General features: G+C 36.0%; 1 protein-coding gene across 1 annotated transcript in view; it reads left to right on the forward strand.

Annotated features, from left to right (window-relative positions):
- SESTD1 (SEC14 and spectrin domain containing 1) overlaps positions 1-25,719 on the forward strand; it is a 65,429-nt gene that overhangs the window by 19,994 nt on the left and 19,716 nt on the right. The window contains 6 exon segments of the mRNA XM_006083053.3: positions 8,092-8,205; positions 9,337-9,431; positions 12,273-12,328; positions 14,849-15,060; positions 25,466-25,547; positions 25,550-25,584. Coding sequence (XP_006083115.1) covers positions 8,092-8,205; positions 9,337-9,431; positions 12,273-12,328; positions 14,849-15,060; positions 25,466-25,547; positions 25,550-25,584 — 594 coding nt within the window.

A 25,719-nucleotide genomic window follows, 5' to 3' on the forward strand; every position in this document is an offset into this window, starting at 1 on the left:
TATTGATCTGACTGTGATCTAGACATAGTAGAAGGGTATATGCCAGCATGTACATTAAGAAAGGTGTTATCCTGATAATTGAATGAGAAATGCATCCCAGGGAAGAGAAACAAGTGTAGTGAGGGAAGGAAGTGAAGGCTGAAAGCGGGAGGCCTGGTGTTGCCATGGTGAGTGAGTACTTAAGACAGTCAGGGAGGACCGCTGCTCCTGCCAGGAAATGTTGCTCCAGGAGGATGCAAAGTGATCAGGAGCCAGTAGTTCAGAAACGAAAGCCACGGGCACTGAGTGAGGGAGAAGACCCCTTTGTGAGGAGCCTGTCATAGCCGGCATAAGCATAAGCATCTGCTCAGAAATGCTGTGTCCAGTTGGGTCTCATGCTTTATGAATTAATTGTGATGTAATGCCATGCATCTTGGAGGATAAAATGTAAGACAGAGAATTCCTGTCTGCCTTGATTTGATGTCATAGATTGATTTTTTAAAACTCAAGCATTAAAGCTTCTTGTTTCAGCATGTTTTCTGTTAGGCATTGAAGAGGTTCAGCTAGCACATTTTCCCAAGTAAAAGCCTAATGTCCTAATGAGGTGAGAGTAGTTTCAAATGCTGCCTCACATACCACCAAACATACTCAACTGTACCGGGCAGTTCAGCACCAGCCATTAAATGATACTTAGAGCTATATGTAAAATTGAATTCAACATAGATACTTGTTTAATTAAAAACTACTTTCCGTGGTGTTATTTTGGATCATTTGGGCTGTTGAAAGTACATTATAACTTTGTTATGAGTACTTGTGTTCCTGTAAGCATCAGTATGCTTTACCTCATGGAATTATCCATAACAAGGATTACCAGCTGTCTACATGTTCATCAAATAAACACCCAGTAGTTATTTTAATGACACCTCGTTCCCAGATGATTTCACATTTTCTTGCCTATCATTCTTCCTACTTTTTTTCCTCTAGATGAAGTTCTTCCTGTTAATTTCTCTAATATTTTTCATCAGCTATTGCATATTCATCTTTCATTGCTCACCTTAATGTTTCTTCAGCCATCCTTCCTGTGTCTGAAATAGTTGCCTACCTGTTCAGTTTCTTCTTTAGCAACTCAGATATTCAGGTACTTTCTGTCCTTTGCCAACATTTTACCTCATGGTGTTGATGGATTTTGATATAATTTGCTATTGTCTATCAAATGATAAGGTAAAATTGAAGTAGTCCTGGCAGTAGTCTTTTCCTCAAATTGTGAGACTAATAATCAAAGGGATCTCTACCTTCTCATTCTTTATTGTCATTCATGAGAGTAAAAGTGTTATTTACTGGTATGATAACCAGCCACCATTCTAAATTGTTTTCTTCTCATCTCTTTTTATCACTGCATCTGATCCTGTTCTTTTTCTGAGGCCATACTAATGTTAGATCTGGGACCAAAGACTGTCTTCATGTTCCTCTATCTATTCTTTCCAGTTTTTGTAGAAAGTTATTTTCCCTTAGAAAAATATTCTACGGCAAACAAATGCAATCAAACATACACATTGAGATAGTATGTGTATAAACATATATACACACAAGTATGTACTAAGCACGCAAAGACTTACCAAGACACATTTTAATTCCAAATCTTGCACACACATTCTTAGCATAAGTAAACTAAAAAGTAAAATATCTCAGTGCCTGGAGAGTGACAAGTTCAGTGTTATGTTCTTTAAGAATATTGTATTAGGAAAGGATACGTGTTCTAGTTACAAACAGAAGAATGGGAGTAAGGGAGAGAAAAGTTTTAAGCCTTTTCTATAAATTCGATTTCAGATTAAAGAAAACCTTCACAAAAGTTTTGGTTAAAGACAACATGTTAAATATTTTTCTCTTCAAACTTATTGAACAATTGCATGTGCTATTTAACAAAATATTATGCTTATTCATTTAATTTGTCTTAACCTCTCAACATAAAATAAAGGAAAAGTAATGTTTTATGTAGGACTTTACTATTAAAACAATTTCATAGTGTTCATTTATTTTGAAAGGATTTGGCAAAGTGATCTTTTTTTCTTCCTTTTTGTAGTATATCCTTAAATATATTCTATGTCATAAAAGAAAGTGAATCTGACTATTTACATTTAAGCTAATTTTAGGAAAAAGCTTTAAAAGAAATATTCAGATGCAAATAAACCTTTGCCACATATAACTGAGTAACTGCAGAATTTTTCTTTGGCTTATTAAACTTGAAATCTGTTGCCAATGATTTTATGGACTTAGGAACTGCAAAATATAAAAAGGTGTGTGTGTGTTTAGTGAGATTAACCAGAGTGGATGGAAAGTGACAAGTGCTCTTCATTGGGCAAGAACAGGTCATATATTAGAAACAATGGCCCAAGTTAAATGTATGGGATGACAGCTGATCAGAATTATGTCCTCTTAGAGCTTAAAGATACATCATTAATAATTTAATGTAGCTTCTTTGGCAGATTGGGGAAATAAGCCAGGAGTGAATTTCTTTATGTTGACGTCTACAAGGTGAGTGAGTTTGTGTCAGAGCTAGGGTATAAACCTGGAATGATTGGCTCCTAGCTTAGGATCCTTCTAGTTATTTAATGGTGTTTAACTTAAGAAAGGAATTTGGAAATCTCTTGGGGGTGTTATAGTAAAGCCTTTGGCCCTCTGCACTATTATGACCAGAGGAGCAACAACATGTAGATTTATTTAGAGTATTGTCAACAAAGACTTTAGAAACAAACCAGAAATTGTTAATCCACTTTATGAAAGTGTTGTACAGCTGTCTCTGGATTATTGCAGAAACAAAAAAAGCCATTTCCTTTAGAGAACCTTATTTATTTTTATATTTCCAACATTAGAATACATAAAATCTAATAAATAATACTTTTAATAAATTTAACTTCCATTAAATAATGATTATTTAGAAAATAAACAGCACATCATTAAAAGTTGTTACAATATGAGGAACATGATAGAGGGATTTTTTTAAAAGATATTTCAGCGTTTTTAATAGAATATTGTGCCAAATAAGGCTAAATTAAAGAGCAAAAAGACCATTTATTATGTTTTCCATTCATTGTATTTTCTGTCCAGTCATTTTTTTTCAGGTGAGAGTGTTTTGGAAATGTCATCTTTTCAGATGTGAATTGATGGTCAATTTAGCAGGTAGTTTATTTCCTCATCGAATAAATACATTGTTAGTATATACTTAGTTAATAAATAGCTAGACGTTTTTAGAGAAAGGAGAAGCCCCTCCCTGGGATCTGATTGTGTTTAATCTTTCTAGAGTGGAAGTGTCTGCCTGGATCCCAAAAGGAGTTGGTGGCAGCATATATGGTTTCTAGGGCTTAACTCCACTTATTGTTGAATATTTACCATCATGTCTGTCTCTAAGAACTAGTCTAAAGAAGCTGCATTGGAGCTAGAGGATAAAATAAAGCCCTCTGTGACAAGTTCTTCACTAAGAGAAAACGGTTTTCTGTGTTTCTTTTATTGTTTCTTTTAAATTAGCTCCCATTGGTACCTAATAATAAAATATGCTAAGCTCCTTATCCTAGAGATAACATTAAATTGCCATTTAAAGTAGATAGGTATTATACAGTTTGAAGTTATTAAACTAACCAAAAATGTAATCTAATGTTCTGTATCTTATTTCTTTTATTTTTTTTAATGGAAAAAGGAATCATATGAACTCTTAACTTCCCTGTCATTACCACCTCCCAGTTTTCCTTGTTCTACCTCTAACCTCCTTGCTTGCTACCTCAGAAGAGGTACTGTTTCCCCAGATCTCATCTTGTTTCTTCTATATTCATTTCCTTCTTCTAATGATTCTTTTCTTAGTTTTTTTAATACGGCATTTGGTACATACTATTTTAAAAAATGTATATGTATACAAGAAGCTTAATAATAAAACAAACACTTGAGTACCTACCACATAACCTAAGAAATCAAATATCTAGAACTTAAAATAAATCTGAGTGCCCCTCTCTGATCCCATTCACCCATCCCCATCCCTGAACACTTAAATTATTTGTGTTTATTCATCTTCTGTTTATGTTTTCTTTCTGTATGTGTGTATTAAAAACTTAAATGTGAAATAGAGAATGTTTATCTTTTATATTTATACTAGAAGCCTGGTGCACAAAAATTTGTGCACTGGCAGGAGGCGGGGGGATCTCTCAGCCCAACCTATGCCCTCTCACAGTCTGGGACCCCTAGGGAGATAACCACCTGCTGGCTTAGGCCCACTCCCCTGGTGGCAGATGGCACGCCTGATCCCGCAGTGCCTGCCCCGTCTCCCCCGGTTGCACACGGCAGGCCCGGATCCCGTGCTGGGGCAGGTGGCAGCTGGGGATCCCGCTGCCACCTGCGCAGGGCAGTGCAGCGGGATCTGCCTGCAGTATGCAAATCTAACGGCCATCTTTGTTGGGTTAATTTGCATACTCTACTGATGGCTGATGAGCATAGTGAAGGTATGGTCAATTAGCATCTTTGTTTTTTATTAGTGTAGATTTAGGGATATTTACTCTAAAATAATATATTTGGTTTTATTTGTTTTTTGAGTTTTATAAACATGGTATCATGATTTTAGTCTTCACTGACTTGCTTTTTCTCACTCTTCATTACCTAAGAGTCATGCATATTCTTGCAGTAGATGCAGTTGCTGCATGCTCACTGCTGAATGTTATTCCATTGTATGAATAAAAACAATATACTTATTCTGTGATGGGTATTTGGGTTGTTTCCATTTCACCATTATAAATGATGCTCTATAAACATATACAGGTATATACTCCTGATAAACATGTATAAGGTTTTTGTTTGTTTGTTTGTTTGCAGAATATCTAGGCAAAGGTTATAGAAATGTTTACAATTTCAAGATAATGCCCAATTGTTTTCCAAAGAGGCATTTTAATTTGTATATCCACTTGTGTATAAGCGTTTCTGCTGCTCTACGCCTTGCTACCACTTGATATTGGCTAACGAAAATATTTAAATCATTATGGTCTTTTCTCAAGTTATCCTTGGATATCTGTTAGTTTAGTCTCAAAATAAGTTGAGGGTGTTTCATTTCTTTTTATTATCTGAAAGCATTTAAGAAATGGTCTGTTCTTTGATTTTTTTTTAAATTTAAATGAAGCTTCTTCGACTGTGAAGCTAAGCAAGTAGCTTATAGGTCATCAGGACAAATATACTGATTTTACAAGAGGAGACCACTGAGGCTTCCAGACTTCACACGACTTGCTAGAAATCTCAGGGCTAGTAAGGAGCAGGGCCAGAATTGAAGCTGGTTTGAGGTCTGCTGTACTTGTAGCATCACACACAAACTTTCACAACATAGTTAGTTAATAAAATACTTTTTAGCTTCTGAAAATTGATTTGATTTTTAAAACTCACTTGTAAACTGGCTGGGCCTGGTATTTTTTTTCTGGGAAGATTGTTTTAAAAGAAAAATGTATCGTTATTTATTTTAGTTTTTAAATAAATAATGAACTCCCTGTATCCCTACATCTAGTTCCAACAATGATCAATGCATGGTCCCTCCTGCCTCATCCTTACCCTCAGCCACTTTGCTCAGGGAAAACTGAGGATATTATAGTGAAAGAAATGGAAGATATTTCAATTTATCTGTAAATAAATTTTTCATTGTGTGTCTCTAAAACATAAAGACTATAAAAACTATAACCCAATACCCATTATCATGCCTTTAAAAAATCCTTTAATATCTAAGAGCCAATTGGTTTCAAATTTGTCATTATTTGATAAATGTTATAAAAAGATTTGGTTCTATATAGAATATTATTTATAAATGCTATAGTTTGAAATTTATTCATTAATTTATATGTAAATTAAGGCACACATTGGTTTATTTATTTGTATCAGGAATTAAACAATGTCCATATGTTGTGATTGGTTGAGATGCCTTTCCAAGTGGATAGGGTTTTTTAATTTTGTTAATAATTTCTGATTTGATTGATTATTGACTCCTACCTTAATTTCATTGCAGTTTTTCTTTGAAATGTACCTAGGCTTTCTTTATGGTATGATATATAGTCATTTAAAAATATTTTATGATTGCTTTAAAAGAATATGTAATTCTCTTATTATTTGTTGTAGGATTCTGTCTTTCTCTTTCTCTTTTCTTATCTATTTTTTTTTTTCCTTGAAGAGACCCAGTTGTTTGTCCTGTGGAGTTTTTCATTGCCAGGAGTATCTCTGTGGTGTGGTTAACATATTCTTCTGCCTTCTCAAATCTCTGTATTTCCATAAATTGATAGTTGGATTTAGACAATTGATTAGATTCAGAATTCATTTCCTTTTTCCAAGGCTGTTATTGATCATGAGTCTCATAATAGTTGTTTTCTTTTTTGTGATGTTAGCAGCCATTGATGTTCAGTGCCTAAATCCTTTAATTTATTAAAGATTTAAAATGACGATGTTCTAGTTCTATTTTTCTTTCTTCATTTACTAGCTAGAATACTTCTATAATGAGAAACTTACTCTCATTATTTACCCAATGGTATTGTTGGTATATAAAAGGTTAGATAATTTTTTTCCCTTTATATCCTGATTTTATAAGTATGAGCTCATTGAATTAAACATACTGATATTTTAAAACACCACATTTATTATTCTTATTGATATGCAAATTATTACATCTTTGGCCAGTGGAAACCTTTTCAGGACCTTTTGGCACAACCCTAGTAGTTTTTGATAACCTCGATATCTGGATGAGACGTCCCAAGCTCATCATGTGTATTTTCAGATCTGGCATTTTTCCAAGGAGCCTTAATTCCTTAAAGTGGGAAATGGTATTTGGAGGCAACATTTGGATGCTAGGAGTGTGTATGTTTACAGAATTGGTCATCATTTCTAAACCTGTCAGTGGGCAGAGTTAGAAAATTTGTGTATGTAAGTGTATGTTTTATTTAAGATCAAATATGTCATGAGTTTAAACTGATGCTTCCAGTGCAAATTGAAGACCATAAGGGCAACTTTTTGCCTCTCACATCTTCCTTCCCAAGAATTCCATTTTGTCAAGGACATCAGGAATCTGTGGTCCCTGTCCTCCTTTTTTAGACTAGTTGGTGTCTCTGTGTCCTCTGCCCTCTGAGGAGTTACAGAAAAGTTATAATTTTATAGATTATCTGGCCTTTGTTCTTTAGGATGAGAATAGTGTTCCTTCCAGCTTGACACGTTGTTTTTATTTTCTTCTTATCAAGTCTTTTTTTGTGTGTAAATTAAGATTTATGTCTTAATGTCTTATTTTTGCTTCAATACTACCATTTGAATACCTTTCTCCCACGTATTTTTTTATATCCATGTATATCTTCATTGAAAGTTTATTTAGCTCTACAATGGTCTCTTAGATGATTCTATAATTTGTATTTGAAATCTTTTAAAGTTTAGCGTTAAAAGATTATCATTTTAACACAATTTTCAAGTTCATGAATTCTCTGATCGCTCTACATTTTAGTTCTGATTTTCAAACTAAATATTAGTATGTCCCAAGTTTTACTCTACCATTACAGGGACATGTTTTGTTAATATATAATCAAAGGAATGTTAGAGAAACTTTATATAATTTTTATATTCATCAAGTTTGATTTTTCTTATTAGCTTTTCACAAATTATAATAAAATGATAGACTTGTTAATTCTTTATTACAGAGTATAATCCAAGAGTACAATAAAGTGTAATTTTTTGATTGCCAGATTTATTATTCATTTGTTTATCATTTTAGTGTACTTAGCTAATTTTAAGGCCATATGAAAATTCTTTGCTGAAAATATTATTGTATTAAAGGAGCTGATTTTTATTACCAAAATATTATTAATATTGATAAAATTTGAAAATATTTAAACCAAGCTGCTCTAGTGTCCCTTGTTTTCTTAAAATATGATACTATAAACAGTTAATGGTCACATATTTCTTAGTAATGTCCACAATTTATTGAATTGATTTTAAATGTTGTATTAAATAATTGATATATCATGTTGGAAACAGTATTGCATAGTTTACCCTAATTTTACCTCCTCATTACTTTCATGGCCATAAAAAGTGGCTTATTAAATGTTTCTTTTCTTTTTACCTCTATAGGTTATTTTAGTGTCTGCCAATAAATTGACTCGTTATATAGAACCATGTCAGTTAACAGAAGATTTTGGTGGAAGTCTCTCTTATGATCACATGGACTGGTTAAATAAGAGGCTGGTTGGTATATTACATTGAGATAAAATGTTATTACATGTAAATAAGATATATTTTGATAACTTCATTGTCTTAATCAACTAAAGTATAATTAACTAAAATGTAGATTGTTTTCCTTTTTATAAAAGTGAAGAAATATAATGTATATCATATGTTAGAATAATATTTGAAGGCAAATACTTTGAAATCAGATTCACAAATGTTAGCTATTACTATTGTCATTAGTAGCAGTATTACTAGTTAAAGTTGTAAATCTTCCAGGTAGAACAGAGTAGCATAATTTCTTGGGAGGTAATCTAGTTATATACTATTCTCAGAGAAAATATTTAAACATCAATTTGAATTGGAGAGCAGTTTGGCAGGTTGTGGTTTATGATTCTGAAAATGTATCTTCTTTGTCACACTTGTGAAATCTGGTACTCTGTATAATACAGCATTATTTAACCAAACTGCTGGGGACTAAAATAATAAATATATTAACTCCGTTTAGATTATATGCTAATTTTATTGAAGAACAATGAACTTTTGGATATTCAGAATGGAAAACCAATTCTATTTCCATCATATTTAAACAGTGTTTTCAAACAAATGAATGTCCACTTTATTTTAACCAGATTTGCCCAAATCCCTTTTTAGAAATACTTTAAGAACTCGTGTTAAAATTGTAACTAATTTATTTTTATGGTGTATGCTTGTGTGTAAAATTTTTTAACCATTAACATGCAACCATTTTTTATTTATTTATTTATTTTTTTTATTGCTTAAATTATTACAAAGAGTATTACATATGTCTCCTTTTTTTTTTTCCCCAGTTAAAACTATTATGGATGCAGATGTTTCTCAAGGAAACGTAGGAATAAAATAAACTTGCTGATTGAGGAATAAAAATAATTCCTTAATGTATTTAAATTTTAAGAATTTCTTATCCATTGAAACTATTCATTATTTTAAGGAATGGTTAAGTCTTCTCTCCTATACACTGTTGTGCTCTGATGGTTGAATTGTACTAAGTGACATCCAGAGGGGGAAGGGGAAACCTTGCTGGCTAATTCTATTGCTCTTAACTGAAAATCCTTTAGTACATTTTAACTTTTAAGATTATTCTTAATATGTTAATAAAATTTCATATTGTAGGTTTTTGAGAAGTTTACAAAGGAATCTACATCATTATTAGATGAACTTGCTTTGATTAACAATGGAAGTGATAAAGGAAATCAAGAGAAAGAAAGGTAGGTGGCCAGAGTCATGCAATTATACCCTTGCAAAGCTATGATTAACCTGATAAAAGAAACCTCTATTGTTAATGCAAGCTAAAAGAACTAAGGTAAGCAAATCTCCATTCAATAAAAATTGCATACAAAAGTTGAATTAAATTTATTTTTTTAATTTTTGAGAATTTGCTTTACATGTAAAGTTAACTGATTTGAATAAAAGTTTCTTTACAAAAGACTTTATTTGAGGAATAGTAATAGCTTTACTTTTTTTCTGACACTGTAAAATATTCATTGGCAAGGAATATTTGAAATGAAACAATTTTTTACCTTTTTAGAATTCTACTTTGCTTATAAAGAATATGGAAAAGGTGGTAGCTTGAAATAAATGTAATGTGACCTTATTTAAATACATTAGCACTTACATGCCTGGCTTATAGAACTGTAACCTTATAAAGTATGTGATATTCATGAGTTCAACTTGGAGAATTTAGTGTTTTATGACACTAGATAAAGTAATTGTTCAGTTGTATTATCTAAATGTAACTACTTAGATAAATCATTTTAATGGGTTTCCATTGAACTTCGTAACCTTCGCAGTTTTCATTTTTCTGTTGGTAGACCAAGTCACTCTCCCAAGGTAAAAAGCATTTCAGGATGCAAATTAACTCTTTCTGGTCTAAATAACAGAGTAGTCACTAGAACAGTAATTTTTCATTAGGAAATTTGAAAGAATCAGTAATCTTGTCTGTCTCTTTTGAATCTGGCCTTACAAATACAATAGAACCTATAAAAAATTCATGTTGATATTCTGTGAATCCAAACATAGTCATATACCAATTAACTGAGATAATAAGAGGGATATGAGAGGGTTATTGTATAACACCAATTCTTGATTAAAACAAAGTAAAAATGTGAAAACAAATGGTTTGAATGTAAATGTCATAGAAGTTAAACATTTAGGAACATTACTATCCTATTGGTGCATTCTAGAAATGTAAAATGTAAAAATAAGTAAATGTGTGTGTGTGTATGCATGCTATGGCTCAGGAATTGAAAATCTCACACAAGTAACTTGATAAAAATTAGTCAAACTTCTATTTTTCGATAGTCTAGCAGAGTAAGTTTGATGTTTCTTAAAGTCCTGTGTCTTAGGAAAGGCATGCTAAAAGGCTGTCTATAGAAAATGAGTTTATGGTCAGAGGGTTTAATGCTGAGAAAGCATTGGAGTAAAAACAAAAACAAAGTGTTTGTCCCTAGAAATTCTTGTGTTTATGGTCCAGTATCACCCCTTTTTTTCCATCTAATAATATCTTATTCAGTGTTTTGGAAATTATTTTGGGAAATATTGGTTCGCATGAATATATGAAGTATTATATAAAACTAGAGGCCTGGTGCATGACATTCGTGCACTGGGGCGGCGGGGGGGGGGGGATCCTTCAGCCCGGCCTTTTCCCTTTCACAGTCCGTGAACCCTCGGGGGATGTCCGCCTGCTAGCTTAGGCAGACATCCCACGAGGGGTCCTTAGCACTGCAGCGGAGGCAGGAGAGGCTCCCTCCACTGCCACTCCCTCCACTGCCACTGTGCTCGCCAGCCATGAGCCCAGCTTCTGTGGTAGCGACTAACCACCAGGGGACAGCTCCTGCGTTGAGCATCTGCCCCCTGGTGGTCAGTGCATGTCATAGCGACCAGTCATTCCGCCATTTGGTCGATTTGCATATTAGGGTTTTATTATATAGGATGTTATGTTTGTCAGTCTCTCCTAAAGGAACTCAAAGTGTATTGCTTTGTCTCTAAAATCCCAGATAGTGAAGTCCTCCCCTTGCAAATTTTTGTCATGTTTATGTCAGCCCTCAGGAAGTATTGAGGCTAAATAAGGGCCGAATGCCTAGATCAATTGACAGAAGTGAGAGATTTAGAGCAAGACTTGCTGGTTACAGCAGCAGGGTCCTAGGCTTTGATTTGCCATGTACATGATCTTTCACTTATCTTCTACTTCCCAAATGTGTTTAATAAAGTTCATGGTCCAACTCACATGAAGCATAATTAGTACAGGGATAGAGTACAATGGCAAGGGACACACATACACACAAATATGAGAATATTTGCAGTTCTCAAAGGTTGCTGTGGGTAAGTAAACTTTTGATTGTTGGCAGATGATTACATGTGTTTCTTAATGTTAACATTTCTGGGTTATTATATAGTTAGCAATTTCATTTTGAAGCAAATATCCAGTGAAAACTACTAAAATGGATTCTTTGATATATTTGAAGTAATATCATAATCCTATATAATAAAAGGCTAATATGCAAATCAACTGAATGGCAGAATGACCGGTCACTATGACATGCACTAACCATCAGGGGGCAGACGCTCAACCCAGGAGCTGCGCCCTGGTGCAGTGCGCTCCCAGAGGGGGAGCGCTGCTCAGCCAGAAGCTGGGCTCATGACTGGTGAGCGCAGCGGCAGTGGCGGGAGCCTCTCCTGCCTAAGCTGCAGTGCTAAGAATGTCTGACTGACGGCTTAGGCCTGCTCCCCCAAGCCAGTAGTTGGACATCCCCCAAGGGCTCCTGGACTGCGAGAGGGCACGAATTTTGTGCACTGGGCCTCTAGTTAATAATAAACTGTTTTTCTCAGTAGTATATTTTGTGATTTATCACATAGATATGTTTGTGGGTATGAGTATTTATTTAACTCTAATAGCGTTCCTAATGCTTTAGAGAAATTATGGTAGAACAGTATTCCTCAGGTTTTCATACTTTGGTTGTACCTGTTTTAATATGTATACATAAAAGATTTTCTTAAATTATATGGGTAGAAATACAGCTTTTAAAAATTACTCTCTTGGTGCTTGCCAGGTCTGTGGATTTAAACTTCCTTCCATCAGTTGATCCTGAAACAGTTCTTCAGACAGGTAAGATGAAAAAACATATTGATCAATAATCATCATAATCCAATAAACTAATCCTAAATTGATTGAGTCATGAAATAGACATCAGTTGAGCATGTACAGCTGGTCCTTGAATAACATAATTTTGTTCAAAGTCATTTTGTTATAATGTTATGAGGTGCTGTAGGAACTTAACTCTTACTTATGTCAATTAGCCTTTGGTAAAATTGGTTCTGTTATATAGTGTTTTGCTTAAAGTTGGAGAACTATTGACGATTTACTCTGTATTTACTATTGACGATAATACTCTGTATTATGTGGTAGAAACTTACAGGGAAATTTTTCGAACTGATTTTTATTTAACTGAGCTGTTAATATACTCTACAATATTGAAAATATTAATAATGATAAATCGTTAACTTATCTCTCTCTTGAAATACTTGGGTTTACTTTCTTATCTGTAAAGTTGAGATAAAAATTTCTATTATATAAGGTTGCTATGAGGATTATTGAAAACTTACTCTAACATTGTAATTTTTGTGGGATTTTTTTTGTATTTTCTTATTTCATTCTTCTAACAACCCCTTGAGATAATTAGGATTATTTTCTCTATTTTGTACTTAAGGAAACCAAGGCTTAGAGATATTAAAAAACTTGCTCAAGATCAAGTAACTGTTAAGCTTTATTACCATAGCAGTAAAAATAGGACTAACTCCAAAGCCACTGGCTGTACTGCTTTACAGTCATCTACGTAAAAGCACTTAGCACCTGCACTTGTCTTGAACATAGTGTGTGTTCATTGCTGCATGGTATGTACTATATATATAAATTCATAAAAGCCGTTATGATCAGAATACATTTATCTTTTTACTTTGACAATCCCCTTAATGTTTTCCTTGTGGATACCATTTCTGTTAGAGAAGCAGCACCACATAATGATTTCAAAGGCAATACTTTGAAACCAAACTGCTCAAGTCCCAACTCTAATATTACTAGTTGTATAACCTACATAATAAGTTACTTAACTTTTTCATGCCTCAGTTTCCCATCTTAAAATTGGGATGATAACAGTACCTACACTTCACTGGGTTGTGGTAAAGGATAAATGAGTTAACATGTAAAGTGAGTGCTATGAGAACAGTGCCTGGTACACAGCAGAATTAGAATTATGAGTTATTATTAGAAAATACATTAGAAATAAAATTAAGGTATTATTATTTAAAAGAACTTCAATGTGTTCTAGAATCTGTGAAACAACTACTAGAGATATTTGGGCTGGAATACAGTATTGCTCTAGATTTGAAACTTAATTCCTTGTTTATGTGCCACTAAGTCCTTTATTATATGCTATTTACTCTTTTTAAAAAAATATATGTTATTGATTTTTTACAGAGAGGAAGGGAGAGGGATAGAGAGTTAGAAACATCGATGAGAGAGAAACATCGATCAGCTGCCTCCTGCACACTCCCTACTGGGGATGTGCCCGCAACCAAGGTACATGCCCTTGACTGGAATCGAACCTGGGACCTTTGAGTCCGCAGGCCGACGCTCTATCCACTGAGCCAAACAGGTTAGGGTGCTATTTACTCTTAAAACAGGGAGAGTATAAAATAGAGAAGTTTAGAACAATCTTGGATATTTTTTAAAAATTGGGAATACCTCCAAATCAAATTAGAAGTTTTGTTTCTATAAATTAAAAGCCATTTAAATTTAGGACATGTTCCTGAATACTGGTAAAAACAAAAGAATTTAAATATATGCATTTTTTGACCACTAAATAATAATTGGAATAGTAGTATCCCAGAAAAACAATTTGTTAATTTTTTACTTTTAAAATTGTTAGGATACTTACAGCTTTAGACGTTGCACATTCTGTATTTCTAATTTCTCAGGAATGAGCAGATTTTTTTATTAGATTACAGTAATTGAATAACATTGGATATTCTTTGGCCTCTCATGATTCCCACTAATATATATATTATGGGGAGTCCTATAAATAAAGGTTGTTTATATATTATTTTGTACCAATAATAAAGACTTACTACCTTTACTGCAATCGTACATTTGTTACACCGTCAACTTTTCTTTTAGGAACTATAATTAAGGGTATGAATTAATACTGAAATCATACAACATATTGCTTAGTATTGATTAGTACCATCAGACAGAAATTCCAGAGTGTAATTGTACTCACAGGAAAAGAGGATTGGTTGGTACAGTATTCTGAGCAATGAGTCCACCAATAAGAAGAATATGATAGATATAGATAAAATATATAAATATACCATAAATTTACTATACAGTATTGCATATTTAGAATATATATTCATGATATATGAAATAGCATATAAATATACTATGTTGTATATATGCACATATATGCAGTTTTCTATTTCTATATAAATTTTAAAATTACATATGAGTACTTAAGACCAGGTACGTAGGTAGACATAAGGTAGATAGGCTCTAAAAATAAGGGGCTAGAATTGAGAAGAATTGTATTTCTTTATGGATATTAATTATAAGTATCTTTTATCCATAAAGGGCATGAATTGTTATCCGAATTACAGCAGCGTCGATTTAATGGCTCAGATGGAGGAGTGTCATGGTCTCCTATGGATGATGAACTGCTTGCACAGCCACAGGTTATGAAATTATTAGATTCACTGAGAGAGCAATATACTCGTTACCAGGAAGTTTGTAGACAACGTAGTAAGCGTACACAACTAGAAGAGATTCAACAGAAGGTGATGCAGGTAGGTGTCTGATTTGAATATATTTAACTCTTTATTTATCAATGTTGTGTTTTTAAAAAATAATTTCTACTCTGTGACTGATTTTATGCCAGGCCTTATTTATACTGTATGGAGAACCTTAGACACCAAATCAAACTTAACTTTTAAGTTATGTACATTTTTGCAAATAGTATTTGTATTAAGAATATATTTTTTTCTACAATGATGACATTGAGCATTCAGCTCAAGCTATCAGAATGAACTTCAAAAATAACTGGATGGAAACATCTGTGGTCTCTGCATTCTTATAATAAATAACATTTTGTTAGTGAGATCTGATTTCTTTTTAATAATTTGTTAGTGTTTTGTTAATTTGAGCATTTAGTTTTTCTATCCAAGAGAAGAGATAAAATGTAATATAAGTAATTATATTTTATTGTATGAAAAACAGAAATTTTTAAGTGTATTTAATATTTATAACTTTTTAGTTCCTTTAATATTTAAAAAATCAATGCTAAGGAAGACATTTCTGTTATTTAAACTACATTCTGAATTTTCATGTTGAATTATTAAGAGATAAATCTTAAAATATTTTACTTAAAAATTCAGATTAGAAATGTTTTTTATTAGATTTATTAGGTAATTATTTATGAAGTGCTTATTATATAGGATATAAAGGTACACGTGCCTTTTGCTATCATTAAACTTAAGGGGAGAGAATGTTAAGTGTCACAAGGGCATGACTGAAGTGCTATGGGTATTTATAGGAGGGATTATTCCTCTGGTTGCAGGTAATCTAGGAAAATTTAGTGGAGTAGGTGGAATTTGAACTTGTCCTCCAAGAATGTGTGGGACATCTTTTAAACCAGGCATCTCCTTTTGTTTTAAAAGAATTTGGCATTTTGTGAAGGATAAAGAACAGCATGAATAAATAATAGCAGCATGAAAGTCCAAGCTCCATTGAAGAAAAAGGAAGCAGGAAAGCACTGTGGGAAGTTTTTTGGCTTTTGAGTCATAGAGCAAAATAGTTCAGAGAGCATGTTCTGAATCCCAGTTCTTCCATTTATTTGGTGTGTGATCATGGCTACATTATTTAGCCACCTGAAACTTTATCTAACTTTCTTTTTTCTCTTTCTCTATTTTTCTCCCATGGTTTTTTCATTACTGAAACAGGAATAAATAAGTCCACTTTTGAAAAGCTGTCAGTACTCGATTAGTGGCAGCTTTTATATTTGTTTCCATTGAATTAGACTCTGGTCTAGAAGTATACTTTAGTTCTTGGCATACTTTTTCTGTAAAAGGCCAAGTAGTGAATATTTAGGCTTTGTGGGTCAATTTTTCTTGCAGTTATGGCTATTTAAACTGCCCTTATAATCCATACACATTATGTAAATGAATGTGTATGTCTGTGCTCCAGTAAAGTTTTATTTACAAAAACAGTGGTAGGCCACAATTGGCCTGTAGTTGTTGACCTCTGACCAGATCATCAGGATGTCATGGGTACAAAAGCTTGAAATGAAGGAAGGAGCTGGATCATGGAAGATCTTGAATTCCAGGCAAAAGGATTTAGGTTTTATCTCATGATAACCAAACCAAAGATTGCTGGACATGAATTCATTATACGTAACTTTTTCTATGTAATATATTTGTAAGTTAAAAATAGCTTGTATTAAATACAGTTAAGATTAGCCATGTAGCTTGAGAGTACCATAGTCCCCTATGTCTGCGAGGTACATATCAAGACCCCCAGTGGATGCCTGAAATCATGAAGAATACCTAAGTCTGTATATACTATGTTTTTTCTCTATATGTACATACATTTTCACTTAAAGCAAACACGTTATGGCTTTTTTTTCACCGATCCAAATAGCCAGCATCACTACTCTTGCACTTTGTGGCCACTGTTAAGTAAAATCAGGCTTACTTGGACACAGCACTGTGATACCGTGATAGTCAGCCTGATAACTGAGAAGAAGGCTAAGTGATTAATGAATTGATAGCATATCTAGTATGGATATGTTGGATAGAGGAATGATTCATTTCCTGGCTGGGACAGTGCAAGATTTTATCACACTACTCAGAAAAGCATGCATTTTAAACTTATGTTTTGTTTCTGAATTTTTTTTCATTTAAATGATGGGACTACAGTAAAGGGGTATCTTGGAAAACTGTAATGATGGAATAACAGTGTTATACAAGTCACCCAGGTAATCTGGGTTCACCCTCTTCTACCACTTTCAAGTTGGGAATGAACTGTAACCACTCAATGCTATAGCTTCCTTCTTAGTAAACTGAGCATAAAAATAACAGTAATAATATGACCCACTTAATACGGTGTCACAAGGATTAAAGAAGATACTTGTAATAATAAAATGTGTAGTGTTTGGCACATAATGAGTTTTCTGTTAATATAAATTATTTCTCACTCATTCAAATATGAATGTGCATATTAGTGTGACACTGTGGTGGTAGAATACAATGGTGAGTAAAATAGACAAAGTTCCCACCTTTACGGAGCATAATCCTATAATAAAAGTGTAATGTAAATCGACCGACCGGTTGTTATGACACACACTGACCACTAGGAGGCAGATGCTTAGTGTAGGAGCTGCCCCCTGGTGATTGGTGTGCTCCCACAGGGGGAGCGCCGCTCAGCCAGAAGCCGGGCTCACTGCTGGTGAACGCAGTGGCAGTGGCGGGAGCCTCCCCTGCCTCCGCTGCAGGTGGGTGGTAAGCAGTAAGGAGCCAGGATTCCTGGACTGTGAGAGCCCCAGACTGAGAGAGGGATCAGGCTTAAGCTGGCAGGCGGACATCCCCTGAGGGCTCCTGGACTGCGAGAGGGCGCAGGCCTGGCTGAAGGACCCCCTCCACCCCAGTGCACGAATCTCGTGCACCAGGCCTCTAGTTAGATAATAACACAAATAGTTGTAAAATTATAACCATGAAGGAGAGTGGTGGGAGTAAGGGTGAGAAAGAACATTTCAGAGATGAATCATTTTTATGGCTTGCAAGACTTAATGGATGGTAGTGGTGTCCAATTATGTTTGGATTTAAGTGTGGGTGAAAAAGCCGTAGAGAATCATGATATTGGGTTTAGATATGTCGAATTTGAGGTGACCTTGAGACATCTAAGAAAAATGTAGAAGGGTATTCCTAAACAGGTCCAAAAATCAGAGAAGCCTGGGCTGGTGACATATTTGTTTGTTATTTGTATATGAATGATAATCAAAGGCATAGATATGGATGAGAATTGCCCAAGTAAAGAGCTGAGAGAACGTGATATGTGGACTTGTTAACTAAGCTAAGAGAAACTCCAGCATGCAGTGAGAAGGCAATGAATGATTGGCCAGAGATGAAGAATAGAAGTGTGAAGAAAGCACTTCAGGAAAGGATTTGGGAACCCTGTCAAATGCTGCTGAAAGACTGAAAAAGAGTAAGACTTAACATGTTAGTTAGAATGTACAAGATTGAGATAATTGGTGAACCCAGGGCATGAATGGCATGACCAGAAGCACATTGACATGAATTCAGGAATGAGCAAGGTGTGATGAAGGACACTGAGTACAGATGACTGAGAATTTTGTCTTTAAAGGAAAGATGAGCAAAAGACCAGTCCCTCAAAGTGGTAGAATAGGGGTTATATTAGTTTACGAGGGCTGCTGCAATGAAGTGCTGCATACTGGGCGCTTACACAACAGATATATTTTCTCACAGTTCTGGAGGCTAAAAGTCCAAGATCCAGGTGTTAGCAAGGTTGATTCCTTCTGAGGACAGTGAGGGAAGGATCTCTTCTAGGTCTCTCATTATCTTGTCGATGATGACCATATTCTCCCTGTATCTTCATATCATTTTCCTCTTTTTCTGTGTCCACATTTCCTCTCCTTTTAAGGACACCTGTCGTTAGATTAAGACCCATCCTAATAACCTCATTTTAATTTAGTTGTTTCTTTGAAGGCCCTATCTTTAAATAAATATGGTTACATTCTGAAGTACTGAGGGTTAGAACATAGATTTGGGGTAGGGGGGGGGGCCACAATTCGGCTTAATAGGGGTCAAGTGTAGTGTTTTGTTTTTTTAAATTGATACTATAGAAAACTGTAAGAGGTTTAAAGCCTAGTGGAATTTTTCAATTTGGAGAGAGGAATTGAATATACAAAAGAGAAAAAATAGGTAATACTATCAAGTTCCTGACAAGGTGGAAGTGAATGAACTCAAAAACAGTTGAAGAGATTATCTTTAGAATGAAGAGGGAGAACTCCCCCATTGTAACAGGAGGGAGGATGAGTGGGATGAATCTGAAGATGCTTTCATGTATAAGAGGCATCAGGAAGATGGAGTTCCTGTGTGATGTGTTCTCTTTTTTTGTAAAATAAGAGACAAAGATCATCTGCTTAGTGGTGTAGGTTGGAGGCAGGGTAGTGGGGGTGTTGAAGAGGAAGAGGTTTAAATGAAGTGACGATGATTCAGAATTTTTTTGTGTGTGGGGATTGGAAGAGTAAAATTACTCCACAAGTGTGGTTCTATTTTCAGATAGTGTTAATATTGAATTTATGGGGGAACCTTTCTGGCCTGTTGTATGACTCTACCTATTTGTGGCTGGCTATTGAGGTAGAGCACAGAGATAGGATTCACCCAGCATTTGTACTTTGCTACGTGGCAGATGAAATGGGTAGGATAAAAAGACAGAGGGGCAAAGGAGTTAATGTATTGCCAAATGCATTTTTGAAATATTGGACCAGCTCAAGTGGATAAAAAAGAAACTAAAGAAGGGTGATGATAATATTCATAATGATGGTGATGATGGTAACAAGATCATTGTTAAAAACAAACTTCATTACAATTCAGTTTTATGAACATTACATGTAGATTGGTTGGAACATTAATATTCATCCTCTAATGGTCCTGCAGTTTTTCACAGGTCACATTTTAGGGAAAGATCTATTTCCCTTGTCAAAATGATTACTTAAATTAAACTACATAGTAACATATATTGGTCATGTCAGCACACACAGAGCATAAACATAATGTCTTCAGTCTTGCAAATTTGAGGAAAATGAAATTTTTTTGTTATATGAAGATAATCATAAAGTGGACTATCTGCTTTTATGTTAAATTAGTGAAAATTGAAATTTTCCAAATTTCTTTGTTGACTTATCCCTAAAAACATAATGAAATAGTAATCAATAGCTCTAATAAATAAACTGCCTGATAGTAATAACCATTACAGTTACCAGTCACTTATTCCCCACTGCTCATCTTGGTAGCATCAGACTTCATGTGTTATGCAGAGGCTCTCCATGCTGCTGCTACATATAAAAACTAGACTTCACATACTTCTAGGTAGGAGACAGTACCACTTCACAGAAATATACTATCATGATTCTCATTATTTATTGCAGCAGTAATTACTGCCAGCATTGCAAATGTTATTTCTAGAGTCATCCATGTGCTTTTTCCTGTTTGTAGAAAGGAACCATAGGGGCAAAATAGGATACATGCTGAGTTGCAGGTGTATGTAGCTGGAGGCTATGTACCCAGTTCCTCGTATTCTTTCTCCGGGTCAGTTGCTTGATATTTGCTTGACATACCCTTCTGCATGATGTGACCTCACATACTTCCAGATACTCTCTCATAGATTCTTTAGAAATTAGCCTAGTCATGAAAGAATGGTGGATACTCACATGCATTTTTTACCTTTGCAGATATTTGTCATGGTAGATTTTAAGAACACATCTGCAATCCAAGGTTATTATTTTACATATACATATAACCATTTGAGAAGTCACACTGATATAGATTGGGCATGGAACTGCTTTTGCAGTAAGTTAATATTCAGATTGACTGAGCTAGATGCCCTGATTGAACTTATTTTATAACCTAGTTTGGTAAAGCATCATCCTTAATGCATTTAATAAATTTGTTTACTGGGGCATCAACCTCAGTTTGCATCATTTTTATTAGAAATAGTCATACAGTTACTGATGTTGCATCCTAAGGGAAATTTTAGTATACATTAAAACGAGTAACTGGCTTCCTGTGGGTTTTCTTTTTCTTTTTTTCTTTTTTTTTTTTGGCAAGATGCCTTTGCTCTTTGAAAGTTCCATGTCAGTGAATTGTTTTCCCTTCCTTATCATGATTTATGTATAGTAACCTGCTTCTTTTGTTTCTAGCATATTCTAAAAGCAAAGTTTAAATGTTTAAATAATATCTTCAATTTTTAAAAGTAATGTATAATACATTATTAATTCATTAAATGTTTTTATTTTTAGAATTTAGACACTTCTAGTGAAATAATTGATTATATTTATTGCTGAAAGCTATTTTATGTCTGTTGCAATATCCCATATTTGTATTACATAGTAATAAATGAGAACAATACAGCTTAGAAAAAAGTTACATATAACTATAAAATGCTGCATATATCCTCCTATATAATAAAAGCCTAATATGCTAAGTGTCTGGTCGTCCGGTCGTCCATTCAACCAATCAAAGCATAATATGCTAATGATATGCTAAGGTCACTCAGCCACTCGCTATGACATGCACTGATCACCAGGGGGCAGACAGTTGACCCGTCGACCAATCACTATGACGGGCACAGACCACCAGGGAGCAGATGCTCCAACCAGTAAGTTAGCTTGCTGCTGGGGTCCAGCTGATTGGGACTGAACAAGATGGGCCAGACACGCCTTGAAGCACTCCCGCAGTCCATCCCGAGCTGGTCAACCTCCCGTATCCCTCCCCAGCCCCGATTGTGCACCAGTGGGGTCCCTTGGCCTGGCCTGTGCCCTCTCGCAATTCGGGACCCCTCGGGGGATGTCGGAGAGCTGGTTTCGGCCTGATCCCGCTCAACGCAGGAGCTGCCCCCTAGTGGTCAGTGCGCTCCCACAGGGGGAGTGCCACTCAGCCAGAAGCCGGGCTCACTGCTGGCGAGTGCAGCGGTGGTGGCAGAAGCCTCTTCTGCCTCTGCGGCAGTGCTAAGGCTGTCCAACTGCTGGCAGTCGGACATCCCCCGAGGGCTCCCGAACTGCTAGAGGGTGCAGGCGGGGCTGCAGGGACGCCCCCCTTCCAGTGCACGAATTTCGTACACCGGGCCTCTAGTATATATATAAAATGCGAAATCTAAAAATGTTATATATGTAATGTTCATCATGGAATTACTTAGAATTGGTGGAAATTGGAAACATTCTACATGCTTAGCAATAGAAAAATGGAGTCTTGAAATCAGTTATTTGAGGCAGTACATTACTTACATTGCTCTTCATAAGGATGGGTAGGTTGGTTGCTTGCTTGCTTGGACAGAAGTGTGAGAGGGAGGGAGGGAGGGAGGGAGGCAGGCAGGCAAGGAAGTTATCCTTCTTAAAAAAGGTTTGCAAGCATTGAAAATTATAACTGTAGCCACATGAAAAATCATTATAGTATAATTTAATGTTAAGTGAAAAACAGGATAGAAATTACTTTGAGAATTGGCTATGGCACTTAAATCTGGAGCATCATATGAAAACACTGCATATAAAAAATGATTGGAAGGAAATATACATGATTTTTTTCCTGTAATGTGGCACATTTTTAAAAATCAGAAGGATGAAACTTTTTTAAAAATTACACGAGCTGTTAGATTTTAAAATGAATGTGTTTTAACCTAGTAGTAACAGAAATGCACTATGGGTCTGTGATACTTTGTTATAAAGTTCTAAGGTAAACCTATCCATCCATTGCATCTATAATATCATGCTTCAGAGACACTCTTATTCACTTCTTGGGAGCTGTCCTAAGTTTAGATTTAGGACATAATCATTCATCTATTGTTGAATTCCTTATTCTAATTTAGTAACAGATAAATCTTGATAATAATATTTTTTTTCTGTTAAAATTACTTTACTGTATCTATGTAGATTCAGAGTATTTATGTTTGTGGGTAAAGAGTTAACAGAACCCTTTTTTCTTCTGCATGAAAATTTGATCTCTGCTTAACTATCTAGCTCTGGTACCCTGAAAACCTGATAAAGACTTGGAATGTCAAGTATGTTACTAGACAACATTGCTTATAATAAAAAATATTCTGGATGGTCCTGGCCCGGTAGCTCAGTTGATTAGAGTGTTGTCCTGATACTCCAAGGTTGTGGGTTCAATCCCCTATCAGGGCACATATAAGAATCAACCAATGAATGAATGAATGAATGGAACAACAAATCGATGTTTCTTTCTCTCCCTCCCTCTCTCCCTCTTCCTCAAATCAGTAATTAAAATTTTTTTTTAAATTTCTGGATCTGGATTGGGAAAACTACCAATACTTTATGGAACACTTAACTTTGGGCATCCCTGAGTTCATTGACTTCTATAACAGGCATGACCCTGGGGGTATGAAGTTTTTCTTCTATATCTGTCCCATATGTATCTCATCTTCTTACACCTGAATTGGACTGCTTCAGGGACTCAGACGAAGAGAATTGCCCAATCCTGCTGTTGTGGCAAACTAGTCCCCACCCTACATCCTTCTGAGTAGCTCGGTGTCATTGGAACTTAAAATGACCTTGTATGTCTGAATGTTTTGTTGATCCTAAGAAAATCCCTAGCGGGTAATCGTATATAATAAAGAGGGAATATGCAAATTGACCATCACTCTGCCACAAAATGGCTGCACCCACAACGAAGGCCGAGTTCCTGTAACGAGCCTTAACAAACAATCAGCAGGGACCTGAGGCTGCGCTCGGCCGAACCCCCTCCCTGTGGGGTTTGACAGGGGACCTCAAGCTGCTCCCCCCCCCCCCCCACTCTTTTGGGGATGAAATCTGACCTGAGGACATCCCCCCCCAGCCCTAGACCCCATGGCTGGGAGCCAGAGTCCTCCCGGCAAAGCGCAGCCTTGACAGGGGAACCCTGGGGAAAGTCGCCCCGCCCTGGCACCGGGCCAGGGGACCTGAGGCTGTGCCCCCCGCCCTGCAGGCTTGATGGGGGAACCTCAGGACACACTCCCCGCCCCCAGCACCAGGCCAGGGGTACCCTGAGGCTGTGCCCCCCGCCGGCACCCCCACCCAGTAAGACTTGACAGTGTACCCCCCCACCCAGTAAGACTTGACGGGGGACCTCAGGCCGCACCCCCCCTACCCAGCGGCAGGGCTTGTCAGGGAACCTCAAGGCGCAACCCCCACCCCAGCCCGGGCTGGGGGACCTCAGGCCGTGCTCCCCTGCTATGCCCCCCACCCAGCAGGGACCTCAGGCTATGCACCCCGCCCGGCGGGGCTTGACAAGGGTGGGGCCGGCCGGGTCTGGATCTAACCCAATGGGGGTGGGGCCGGCCAGGTCTGAGTCTCGCGCAATTTTGAGGTGCATGTGGGTGGGCGAGGACTTGACTCTGGGTCCCATGATGCACCCCAGATTCTGACAGAAGGAAGATTTTCATATACATTTTACTAATTTTCTTTCTTCTCTGACACTTCTCTTATAGAGAAAGGGCAAATAGCAATATTAAAATATTTCCTCTAATTAATCCCCTTTTAATGTGCATGAATTTCGTGCACTGGGCCACTAGTGTAGTGGTACAATTCTACAGTTAGTTTTTTTAAAAAAATACATTTTTATTGATTTCAGAGAAGGAGAGGGAGAGAGAGAAAACATCAGTGATGAGAGAGAATCATTGAGAGGCTGCCTCCTGCATGCCCCATACTGGGGACTGAGCCTACAACCCAGGCGGATGACTGACCGGCGTGGCTAGGCTCTACAGTTTTTAACTTTCTTTTCAAAAGTAAGAAAAATAGTATTTTAACTTTATATTAGTTAATTCATTCAGTTTTATCATTGCCTTGGGAAGAATATTAGGACAGACACATAGCTTTTAGTCCTAGTTTTTCAATAATGGATTATGTTACCTTGGACAAGTCACTTAGTCTCTCTGAAACACAGTTTTCTTAAAGTGTTAGATAATGTGACCAATATCATATCTGATTTCCCTTCCAACTCTCAATCCTATAGTTCTCTGATGTCCTTATTATAAGTTAATTTTTAATCCTCTTATTTTTGTCGGAGCCTTCTAGATTTCTTTGATCCTGGCAGATGATCAGAACGAATATGAGCTGCCTATGCATTAGAATTTAAAGAATTTATATCAGTGATTCTCAACCTTCTGGCCCTTTAAATACAGTTCCTCATGTTGTGACCCAACCATAAAATTATTTTCATTGCTACTTCATAACTGTAATGTTGCTACTGTTATGAATCGTAATGTAAATATCTGATATGCAGGATGGCCTTAGGCGACCCCTGTGAAAGGGTCATTCGACTGCCAAAGGGGTCGCGACCCACAGGTTGAGAACCGCTGATTTAGATGAAAAATACTGGAGGAACTTTGGGAAGAGAAAACCAATTAGAATGAAAGCTTGAAGAGCTTTTAATTACTTTAAAATTTCATCTCAACTCCCTTTCATAGGTTGTGAACTGGCTTGAAGGACCTGGATCAGAACAACTTAGAGCCCAGTGGGGGATTGGAGATTCCATTCGGGCTTCGCAGCCCTACACAGAGCACGAGAGATCGAGAGCCAGCACAGTGTGAGAGACTTTTCTTCCTCTGCACGTTACAATGCTATTCTTAATGTGCTAATTAGTAACATGTGTGATGCTAAGTGATAAGTGCTATAAACTTTGGTATAGGAGCATATCATAACAGTATGTTTACTGTTTAGA

This window comes from Myotis lucifugus, unplaced genomic scaffold (genome assembly GCF_000147115.1).
Source record: "Myotis lucifugus unplaced genomic scaffold, Myoluc2.0 scaffold_5, whole genome shotgun sequence".
NCBI classification, from domain to species: Eukaryota; Metazoa; Chordata; class Mammalia; order Chiroptera; family Vespertilionidae; genus Myotis; species Myotis lucifugus.